At 33.3% G+C, this 12,315-nt stretch overlaps 1 protein-coding gene across 3 annotated transcripts in view; it reads right to left on the reverse strand.

Annotated features, from left to right (window-relative positions):
• THOC1 (THO complex subunit 1) overlaps positions 1 to 12,315 on the reverse strand; it is a 55,561-nt gene that overhangs the window by 35,137 nt on the left and 8,109 nt on the right. For all 3 annotated transcript variants that reach the window (XM_045886960.3, XM_064577857.1, XM_045886958.3), the window contains exons 7-9: positions 12,093 to 12,188; positions 5,870 to 5,952; positions 3,638 to 3,711 (exon numbers count right to left, since the gene is read on the reverse strand). In XM_045886960.3, the coding sequence (XP_045742916.1) occupies positions 3,638 to 3,711; positions 5,870 to 5,952; positions 12,093 to 12,188 (253 nt within the window). The remainder of the gene's footprint in view (positions 1 to 3,637; positions 3,712 to 5,869; positions 5,953 to 12,092; positions 12,189 to 12,315) is intronic.

A 12,315-nucleotide genomic window follows, 5' to 3' on the forward strand; every position in this document is an offset into this window, starting at 1 on the left:
TTCTACAAAAATGTTTGAAAAGGCATTAGTTAAGAATGACAAAGGGAAAAGTAGTTTAGTATAACATATGGAAGCACATTTGATGAACATTCTCACTGTATGACTCTAATTTACATATGGTTAAGATTACAAACTACAAGTGGTATCATAAAATACCTATTCAAAGAATTTTATTAAATTTATATTAATTGCCATATCAATTTTTAAAAACCACATACATCCAAACACATAATAACAGATCACTTATCTTACATTCACACTTCTGACAACTGTTAACTGTCTGGAACAAAGCTGTGAACTTGATAATAATTGAAAAAGCCCTTGGTCTGCAAGGAAATAGCAGGCACAGAGTGCATGCACTTTATTTTACAAAAGAGGCTTGAAATTATGCTTAGGTACTTACTCAGATTACAGTCGCTTTGAATTACGTATAAAGGTAAATAATTAAGCAAGCTAGCTAATTTTGATAAAAAAACGCTAACTTTGCTAGAGCAATTACTAGTATTTGAAACATGTGGATCTTGTTTCAAATCAATAATGAAGAATACTGACAACTTTTAAATGACCAAAATCCAGCTCCTGCCAAAAGTTTTATCAAGAACCAGCAGTATTTGAAAGAATCTAATGGGCATGTTAACTTTCACTCTTTCTACACTCTTTCCTAGTAACAACTCTGAAAACAGGAAAACAATGATCTGGACATCAACTGATATAAACTATTTTCTATAACTGAAGCGATTTCATTGATTTATAACAAGATTATAAGTCTGGGTTTTCTACAGATCAAGTTAAAAAAAAAAAAAAAAGCCACACACACCAAAAAACCAAAGCCACAAAAGGAATATTTTCCAAAATGTGCAAGTAAATTGGAAAAAGAAAAAGCCACATATAAAATGATTTACACCCATGAAATAATACTGTAACTGATATATGGGTAGTTCCATACACTTAATGTTTTTGAAACAAAACTGCTTTTGAAGATTTTATATAGTTTTATATATAATAGTTATATGCACACACAATGTTACTCAGTTACCACATATAAGAATATAATAAACACCTCCTGAAATGCAGTACAAGGAAAGTTTGCCTGTTAAGAAATGGGACACTACCTCTAATCAGATAATGAGAATTACGTAACCATTTTATGTTCCATTACTGTCTCAGTTGCCAGAAAACGCACATCTTAATTTAATGCTCGATAACTAACAATAATCTAAGGTGTTAATTATCATCTCCTACTTGTAAAAGCTTCTGATCTTTTATTTTTAGTTGGCCTAGTATTTATTTGAGGTGCTTCACAGAGGAAATTTTAAAGTAGTATTAATATAGGAACAGGAAGTTAATAGGAAACTTTTATAGTTGAGGCACTAACATTTTAAAAAAATCCTCTCCTCTGAAAGTTCCAATCCATGCTGTGCCTCCATGGCTTTTCCTTCACGTCTAAACATCTTGAAAGAGCAGTCTACACTCAATGTCACCACTTCTTTACCCCCCTTTAATGTTCTGACCCACTGCAATTTGCCTTCTAACTTCACCTTTCCACAGATACATCTGGATTCTGTATTTATCCACACAAAGCAAATGTGATTACTTATTATATATGCAAACCATAACAAATTAAGATGAGAGTTACTGTCTAAAAATAGAATGTTTTGTAACTATTTTAACCAAGATGTTCTGCAACTTGACATATTTTTTTAAATGCTGAATTAGTGATTTTATAGAACATTACATTGGAATTTTTTTTTTAATACAAAATTTTTTTACTGGTGTAGTTGAGCCAAATCTGAAATGGCCTTCATACTGTAGATACATGGGTAATGTGCTCTTTGTAAATTACAGTGCCTAAGACAATCTGGTGATACAGCTGGTCACAAAGTAATTTCCCAATCTCTGTCTCCATTCAAAAAATAGTGAAGGGGATTAAAAGGCAAAACTTGCAGTTTTAAAATAAGTAAGTCACTCGAATGTAAAGTATAGCATAGGGAATATTGTCAAAAATACAATATTGTAATCGTATGATTGACAGACGGTAGCTAGACTTATCCTGGTAATCACTTCCGAATGTGTACAATGTTGAATCACTATGTTGTATACCTGAAACTAATGTAATATTGTATGTCAACTTCATTTCAACAAAAAAAAGGACAAAAAAAAAGAGAAAATATAATGATTGTGACAGACTGAGAGACAGCTGAATGCTGAATCCTGTTTAAGTGATTTTTCTGCAATTGGGACTAGCTTACGAACAATTAATGGGGCTGACATATCTATAAAGGCTTCAGCAAAGTCTAACTAGACAAAACTGCACTGGGCAGTTTGTCTTTGGGGGCTCTTTTTATATTTCAGGTGACCTGTTATGTTGGAGCCTACTACCTTGGTCCTTTATGCTGCTCAGGCCAGACACCAAAAGTATATTCTATCCATAATGTACATGAACAAATAGGTCTTAAAATAAAACCAAACCCAAAACACAGATCTATAGCTAGTAATAATAGCTACTGAATAAACACTGTTCTAGCGCTTTCCATATATCACTATATGTAACATCAACAACTATGGTAACAATAAGGATAACTACGTTGTACCTTAACAGACCATGTCCAAGCAGCATCTCATTTAATAATCTCAACAAGCAGGTAGGTGGCATTACTACATTTTAAAGACACTGAAACTGAGTTGCAGGGAAGTTAGGTAACTTGCTTAAGGTTACACGACTAGGACTGGAATCCAGCCTGGAGCCACACTACTCTCAATGCTTCTTTGGAGATATGTGTTTGATCTGAAATCTGGGATGCCAGGAATGTGTCTCCCTTTGCAGATACTAGAAACTCTTCTTCTTCTTCTTTTTTTAAGATTTTATTTATTTATTTGACAGAGAGAGACACAGCGAGAGAGGGAACACAAGCAGGGGGAGTGAGAGAGGGAGAAGCAGGCTTCCCGCTGAGCAGGGAGCCCGATGCAGGGCTTGATCCCAGGACTCTGGGATCATGACCTGAGCCGAAGGCAGATGCTCAACCCATCTGAGCCACCCAGGCACCCCTGGAAACTCTTCTTGATCCTCCAGAAATTCAATTGCAACGGATGATAACTTTTGTCACCTCAGACACCTGGAAGTGAAAATTTTCCTTCATAACTCCCTTTTTCTCTTCCTCATTGCTTCTAATCAGCATTAGGAAGAAATTATTTGAAAAGAAAGCACAGAGTTAGCAGATGAAATAGGAAACAGGAGATGGGAGTGGGAAGGGGAGAAGACGGAAAGGCGGTTACTTATTCCTCCTACTTCATTAAAAACTCAGCTCCCATTATCCAGAGGCACTGGGTCCACAAAGTTAAATGCAAGGAAAAAGGGGAGGAGTGCCTAGGTTGCCTATGGTTGGCTTTCCAAATGTTAGGAATATGCATAAAGTAGGCCATGTAAATAATGAACTGTCTGCATGTAATTTAGAAACCAACTAACAGAGCCTATTAGTGATTTAGGATTTATAATTTTAAGTAATATACATAAAAGATACACATAAAAGAAATCTCTAAGCATAATTTCCTTCCTTTGTGTATATGCTGATACTAGTACTTGATAAGTCATTAAGGTACCAGTTTTATAAATCACGAACTCTGAACTTCTAAAACTCACCAAGTTGTTGGAGCTTCATCATCTCCCATTTCACCTTCTTCTACATCCATTCCTTCTTCTCTATCCTCAGTGTGCTAAATTTAAAAAAATGTACAGTCTGTCACAAAGCAGTTGTCAGGCAGAAGACACGCTGGAATAATATCATTCACACATAACTAGACAAACACTGTTAGAGAAATCTAGTTGCACTTCTGTCTAGACCTACAGTTAATCTTTAAGGCAATGGCAATTCTATGTGACAAGGATCTGAGACCTCAAGAGCAATATGACAAAGATATAAGATAGTCATGAAGATATAGTAGAAAGTTTTAAATCAGTATTTCTCCAAACATGTTCTGTAGATTCTCTATGGGAATAAACGGTCTACAGCAAAATACATTTTAGAAATATATTACAATGACCTTTTAGAGAACCGAGAAGATCATTAGTATATTAAGAACTCTTAAGAATTGCAGTAAATAACTCAAAGTATACTTAAGTATTTGTCCCCAACTTTAATTTGACCATAGAAATTCTCCCCAACCCAGCAGAGAACTCTTATTATTGGGGAACACTTCAGGATTCGCTGAGTGTCTAGCTCTATAGTGAGAAATTCAAAATAACAAGTTTACATGAAATAGTCCAAGAAGTACCAAAAGATACGTATCAGTGAAAGACAAAATTTTTTAAAATCTTAAGTCAACATCATTTCTAAATTGATAATAATTACATTTAAAGGAACAAATTATATAAGATAATCTAATTTACAGTGAGATATTAGTTATATCTAATTGATAATTTTTAAAACTTCATAACTTGTTCCTAAATGAAGAACAAGTATTGAATGTCCAGAAATTTGCCAACTCTGTACTGTCTTCTGGATATACCATAAATAATCTTTAAAAATAAAGTTGATTATACCTGATGTTCTTTTAAAAAATCAGTGGGCAAATATGGATTATTTAACAAATGGTTCTGAGATAACTGGCTCACTATTTGGAAAAAATAAATTATAACTCAACCTATTCCATATACCAACATTCATGCTGGATTAAAGATTTAAAAGAAAAAATAAACCATAAAAGCATCAAAAGAAAACAAAAGGGCTTATATATTCTTCTGGAGTGGAAGCCTTTAGCATGACACAAGACCAGAAACAACTAAACAAAAGACCAACAAACATTAATATTCTATCCAAATTTAAAAGTTCTATACAGCAAAGACACCATAAATAAAGTTATAAGAAAAGCTATAAACCGAGAAAAAAAAAATCAACAAACAGGTAGGCAATGAATTAATAATATTCAATATGAGCTTCTACACATCAGTAAGAAAAAGACATTGCAAAAGTAAAATGGGCAAATGGCTTGAATAGGTAATTTTTTTCCTCATTGCTTCTAACTGGCACAGAAGAAAAATAAATTCCAATAAACATATTGTAGGTCCCTCAACTTCACTAATAACCAAGGATGTAAGTCAAAACAAGGATTTACTTTTCAAGTATCTATCAATTAAGCAAAAATTTTTAAAAATTGGTAATTCCCAGGGTTGGCGTGATGCTGTGGGAAAATGGGCAGGCATTCTCCAAGTGCCACTGGTGATGATATAAATGAGTACAACCTTTTTGAAAAGTAACTGGTCAACAGCTATCAAAATCTGATATCACACACATTTTGACACAATTTCATTTACTGGAATTTATCCTAAGGAAACACCTGCATAATTTAGCAATGATATATACAGTACTATTCATTGTAATGCTGTTAACCATTTTTCACTATTAGAAATTATCTAAATGCCCACTGACAGGATTATGATAAATATCCACTTAGAAAACTTAACATGAACCATTAAAACACTAAGATCTAAATGTACTGATACAGAAATGCATCCATTTTATACTGTTAAAAGAAGAAAGTGAATTTCAGAACAATATGTATTGTATGACCTCATTTTTGGAATAAAACTACACACACAGTAAGTCCTGTAAAGACAGATAGACCATGCTAAGAGTAGTTATCTTTGGGGCCTTAGATTATGGGGTAGTTGTACTTTCTATTTTAAATATTTCTATTTTGTGTGCATTTTCTACACAGAACACACATTATTTCTATAAGTTAGAAACAAAGGCTTTTAAATTTTTCGGTGACTTAGAAGACCCATTCACAGGAGTTATCTTAGTAATACACTTATAAATATAATTAGATATTTATAAGTTTTCGTTTATAAGGTTAGATTTCTTATCAGCCTCACCTTCTGACCCAGGGTGCTTTCCTGCTCATTGGTATTGAAAACAGTGACGTTTTCCAGATTAAATTGACTCTGCAAGTTAAGACCTATTAAATAGAAGAAGAAAAAAAAGATTTTCAAAGCAATTCCACCAAACAACTAAGCTTAAGACTATAACTTTGTTGTCATATAACCAAAATGTATAAAATGATAAATCCATAATTAAACAAAAGATCAAGTCAGAAATACCACCACACTTGATTTTCAAATCCTTTCTAAAAGTCATTCTTTAAGGTGCCTTTAGAGTATCCACAATTCTACATACATTATAACAAATATAGTTGTCCTTGTTATTAATGAATAGTCTAGAATAATTTCAGAGTGCAATACATAGTAATTTATAATTTCACTGAAGCACAAATAAAAATTGTATTTATCAATATTATATATGTTGTATATACATATAATCAATACCGTGTATGTTGCATAACAACATATACAGTAAATATACTTTAGCTAATGAGAGCTTTCTCACTGTCAAAGAAAGAACTTATAAATGAGCAGGAATACTGGTGCTGGATTAAACTCAGAAGTATCAGTATGAAATCATGGTTCTTGTTGTTGGTCATTTAAAAACACATACATAGGCAGATACAGAAGTAAATAAAGATGTATATGCATACATGGGTTAGTATACATATACATATGTTTCCCAGCTCTGTCCACCAACAAAACCCAGAAGGAGTAATATTCCACTAGTAATTAGCAGATCTGGGGCCCAGATATTGGCTTCTAAATACCATTCTTAAATAAAAGGAATCAGGCTCTCTGGAGAAGTGGGTGATTCTAGGGGTGGGGTAGAGAAAACAAAAGATGACCCCAGACTCTCTTCTCATACCAGGAAAACATGAAAGAGCTCCCAATGGGCAAAACTAGAACAATTTGAGCGAGAAACTAAATAATTATACTATGGGACTATAACCCAGAGAATAAAATATCTACAAATTCACACTGAAACAGATGACTGAATTAATAAGTAAATAAATGAGAGGAGACAACTTTTGCTTTTCAAGAATCCCAAGTAATATATATAGAAGGCATAAGAGAAATAGAAGACCACCACCAAGGCAATCTAAAAATTATTGCTATAGGCAAAATTCAGATGAATGCTAAAATTAGTGGGCAAAGGTCTAAGGAGAAAAAGAGTATTTGCAAAGCCTCAAAGTATTTCCCTTCAAATATTAATTACAAATGTAAAAATAGTAACTTAGCAACAGAAAAATATGGTGATCAAGGAGGAGAACACCACCAATAAGACATATCAATATCATGTTGAAATGATGCACCAAGAAGGGCCCAGCACCTCTGTAGTCTTCCCCCAAACCCATACCTTCCATCTAATTATGAAAAAAATCAGACAAACAAACTGAAAGGCATTCTGCAAAATACCTGATCAGTACTCTTTAAAAGTGTCAAAGTCATGAAAAAAGCAAAGACTGAAACTGGGGAGAGTAAAGCAATGTAGCAACTAAATGCAATGTGGGATCCCTAAACAGAAAAAAGAAAAACATAAAACTGGTAAAAATCCAAATAAAGTCTATAGTTAACAGTGCTGTACCACCAATGTTGATTTCTTAGTTTTGGTAACTGCACCGTGATCATGTAAAAGGCTAACATTAGGTAGTCTTGCTATTATCTTTGCAACTCTTCTTTAAGTCTAAAGATATTTCAGAACAAAAAGTTAAAGTGACAAAAACTATGCTAGATCAAGTCATTAAGCTAGTGAATGAATCTGGTTGCCCATTTAGCACTGACTACTTAAAATATGTTTGTCTACTCCCTATTTATTATTCAATATAGCACACCCCATAATTACATCAAAAATTTCAGTCATACTTCACCACAAGCTAAATTACATGCTGAAATGGCTTTTTGAAGGTCTTGGGATATATCCTAGTGAATGTCAAGCATCTACAAATATTTAAAAAAGATAGTATAAGAAAATATCCCAAAATGCCAACCTAGCTTACGTTAGGGAGGTAGGATTAATCATAAACAGCTTTTTTCCTTCATTTTCTGAATTTTCTGAAATAGGTTATATTATTTTTATTTAATTTAGAAATTAAATTTAAAAACATCATTTATAGAAGATATATAACGTCTAAAGCTACCTTTAGCAACGTTATTAGTTTTTCAACCAGTCAATAAGAGAAGGAAAAAAATGGTTTCTCTATGTTTCGCCAATTTAGTAATGCTGTACATTGAAAAAGAGGTCTAAAATGTTCTTTAAAAAATGATGAGATCTACAAATAAAGGGGATTAAGAGTACACTTATCTTGATGAGCACTGAGTAACAGAATTCCTGAATCATTATATCATACACTTGAAACTAACAAAACACTATGTTAATTATACTTCAATTAAAAAAAAATATAGAAAGGAAAAAAAAGCTATAAATAACATACATTTAAAATTTTAGACAACATTCACAAATTCCCAGGGCAAAAAGTTATCAAAACTGTCTCAAGAAAAAATGAAAAGTGTGAATAGTTCCAAATCTGTTGCATAAATCAAATCCATAGCCACAAAACTTTATTGTGGCTTTTTCACTCGTAAATTCTACCAAACATTCAAGAAAGAAAGAATAACAATTACTCCAACTCTTCCAGAAAAGAAGAAAAATGTGAAAACTTTTAATTCATTTTATGAAAGTAGTTTATTTTATTTTATTTTAAAGATTTTATTTATTTATTTGACAGAGAGAGAGAGACACTGAGAGAGGGAACACAAGCAGGGGGATTGGGAGAGGGAGAAGCAATGTGGGGCTCGATCCCAGGACCCTGGGATCATGACCTGAGCCGAAGGCAGACGCTTAACGATGGAGCCACCCAGATGCCCCTTATGAAAGTAGTTTAATTTGCTATAAAAGTCTAACAAGATCATTATAGGGAAGGAAATTTACAGGCCCCTCCCTTTCCTGAAATTCACATATCCTTAAAAAAAAAATTAACATTCCAAATCCAGCTACATTTTATAAGAAGGCCGTATCACAACCACATTTGGATTATACAATGTAAAAAAAAAAAGAGAAAAGAAAAGGATGAGAGTGGAAGCTGGAGATAACAAGGGGAAAAAAAAAAGGCTGAGAATTGAAACCTTGTTCTTAAGTCTTCTACAACTTCCAGAAAAGAAACTACAAATTAGTAATTAGGAGGGGGCACACTTGTTTCACAAAACAGTCTTCATTTATCACAGATTTAAATAGCAACTAGGTGTCTCGCATTGTTCTAGGCACAGAGAACAAAGAAGTAAACAACACGAACACACTGGAAATGCCAGATGGTGTTAAATGCTAAGAAGAGATTTGAAATCAGATGGTGATAATGGTGACTGTGGTAGCAGGTTTAGATTAGATGCTGAAAGAGAGGCTCCCTAAGGAAGTAAAATTGAGACTAACAGCAAAAGTCAGTAGTATGACAAAAAAAGAACAAAAAGGTTTACAGAGGAAGAGTTAGTGCCAACACCCTAAGGTTCCACTGACCCTGGTATTTTGAAGGCATCAAGGTAAGATGCCAATTCAATGGGGAAAGAATAGTTTTTTCAACAAATGATGCAGGGACAACTGGGTATTAACACACAAAAGAATGAAACTGGACTCCCATCTCACACCATACACAAAAATTAACTCAAAATGGACCACAGAGCTAAATCTCTTATAAGAAAACACAAGAATAAATCTTTGTGACCTTAGATTAGGCAATGATATATACAGGGTATAAACCATGTTCACAGTGCTGTTCTAGGCAATGAAGTAAAAAAATGTTTTTTTTTTTTTTTTTTTTTAAAACAGTAAAGAGCTGACAAGAAAGTAAGGGATATGTGGCAAACATGCAGAAGGCAAGTAAGATAAGCAATGCATCATCAATACTTAAAGCCACTTCTGTCTTGAGTACATCTGCCAAACAGAAGAATCAGTTGTAAAATTGAGCTAGCCTTTTCGTAGCTTCCTGAAGCTACAATTATAAAGTAAATCTGGGCCCCCAAAAGGTGGGGAATCTAATAAATCCCACCCCAACCATCTTCAAGGCTGAGAACCTATAGGGCTATAACCCTCAGATTAAAATAAACCAAATTATAGTTCAGCGCCAAGTCTTCTCAATGTTCGAAGGAATAACAGGCCTTAAACTGGGCTGAATTAAGGTAACCCCGGACTGGTGATAGCCACCTTCTATAGGTGCCTGGCAGGAGCAATGAAAACTCTATCTGGAGAAAAGTATCTATCCTAGGCCTCAAAACTAATCCCTCAATATTTTCCCAAATATAACACCCAAAACTAGCCAGATACACAAACAGATAAGACATCCTGAGGAACAGTAGAAACAAACCCACAAAGACTTAAGGTACTGGAATGATCAGATCCATAAAAATGCTTATCCTGGTTAAAAAACTAAAGCACAAGTTTGAAAACATGAGCAGGGAATAAGAAACTAGAAAGTGACATTGCACACTTAAAAAAGACCTTCAACAAGTGAAAAATAAAATAATAACAATAAAAACTAAAATTAAAAACTCATTTAGCAGCTGATCATTCATAGCTTAAGAAAGATAGTGAACTGGAAAACTATTCTGAAGAAATTATTCAGAATGCAACAGCCAGAGATAAATAGATGAAAACACAGAAAGAATAAGAGACAGAGGACACAGGGACAAGGTATCATAATGTTTACCAGAGTTCCAGAAAGAAAAGAAAGAGGTATACACAATATTTGACGAAATAATGGCTAAAATTTTTACAAACTGGATGAAAGACACTAATCCACAGATTTAAGATTCCCACAAATCTCAAACATGATAAAGAAATCCACAGTAAGATACATCATAGTACAACTGGAAAAAAAAAAACCAAAAACCCAAAACAAAGAAAAAAATCTTAAGAGCAAAGAGAGAAAAAAAATCTAGATTATCTTCAAAGAAGTTAGACTGATATTTGTGTTGTCTAGAGAACAATGGAAGACAGAAGGCAGAGTAATGATTATCTCACACATGATGAAATCCTCTATCTAGTGCCAACCTAGAATCTTTTACCTACTGAAATCATTCTTCAAGAATAAAGATTTTCAGACAAAACATAGACCTGCACTAAAGAAAAGTCTAAAGGGGAAATTTTTCACAACTAGAAGGTCAGAAATACAAGCAGTAAATAACTTAGAAATCTAAATTAATCTTGATCACATTAAGTAGGAAAGAAAAAACCCCACAGATCTAGTATGACAAAAAAGAAAACACACAGAAACCACAGCCATCATATACTATGGGTCTCACTACATGCAGGCACTGTTGTAAGCTATTCATGTATTTTAATTCATTTAATCCTCACAACAACATATGAAGTAGGTGGTATATTAGCCTGATATTAAGGAAAGAAGACTGAAGGAAAGAGGTATTAAAATCTGGCATATGTGAACAGAATGTGGAGGGCTCTGGAGAACTGGTTATATTCCATTTCTGAAGTTCGACAGTGGTTACACAAGGATTTAATTCGGAATTATAGTCTACATTTATTTTATGCACTTTTCTATATGAATGTTATATTTCACAATAAAAAATGGTAAAAGCAATGAAAGGAAATAAATGTGCCTAAACAGTAGTGACTGTGAGGGAGAAAAATGGAAGCAGAAAAATTGGCCTACATTATAAAATGAAATACAGGCATGATAGTTCATATCTACATATGTGTGATTCAACTACACATTTTTATTATTAATAAGCTTGGAACTTAAAGAACCAACTGTCAAATTACTATGTTGTACATCTGAAACTAATATATGTCAACTATACTTCCAAAAAAAAAAATCAATGACTTTAAGGGTTACCTGTATTATACATTAGCAACAGTATAACTATTAACCAATAAAAGAAAATAAAGCGACAATTTTCTATGCTTTCAACTTTATAGAACTCAATAATAATAATGATGATAATTCTTGGTAACACTTCTAGAGCATTTACTATATGTCCGGCACATTAAGTGCTTTACATATACTAACACATTTAATCCTTATAACCCTATGAGGTAGATAATATTACCTCCAGTTTATAGAATGGGAAAACTGAGACACAGAGAAGTTAAATAACTTGCCCAAGGCCATAGAGCCATTTTTCTTGTTATCATCAGAGCAACTTCTAATCCATTAAAAACTGAAAAATATTTTCCTTCAAAGCATTTATTTAATGTATAAAAACTTACCTGATTTCTCAGATAAAGGGAAAAGCCTGGCCAAAAAGAGTTGAATTCGTCCACAGAAGACTGTATTCTGGGATTTTGATAATCTTCTCAAGAGATCTAACAATATATGGAAATGAAGGTTATAGGAAATCATTCTACATTTATTACAACTATACCCAAATTTGTTAATCAGTCTGTCAAGACTATTTCCCTAAACCAGTTCTCAAAATTGGAGTAGAAACTA

This window comes from Mirounga angustirostris, unplaced genomic scaffold, assembly GCF_029215605.1.
Source record: "Mirounga angustirostris isolate CCGP_5_RB_7025 unplaced genomic scaffold, mMirAng1.0.hap1 SCAF_14, whole genome shotgun sequence".
Lineage (NCBI taxonomy): Eukaryota > Metazoa > Chordata > Mammalia > Carnivora > Phocidae > Mirounga > Mirounga angustirostris.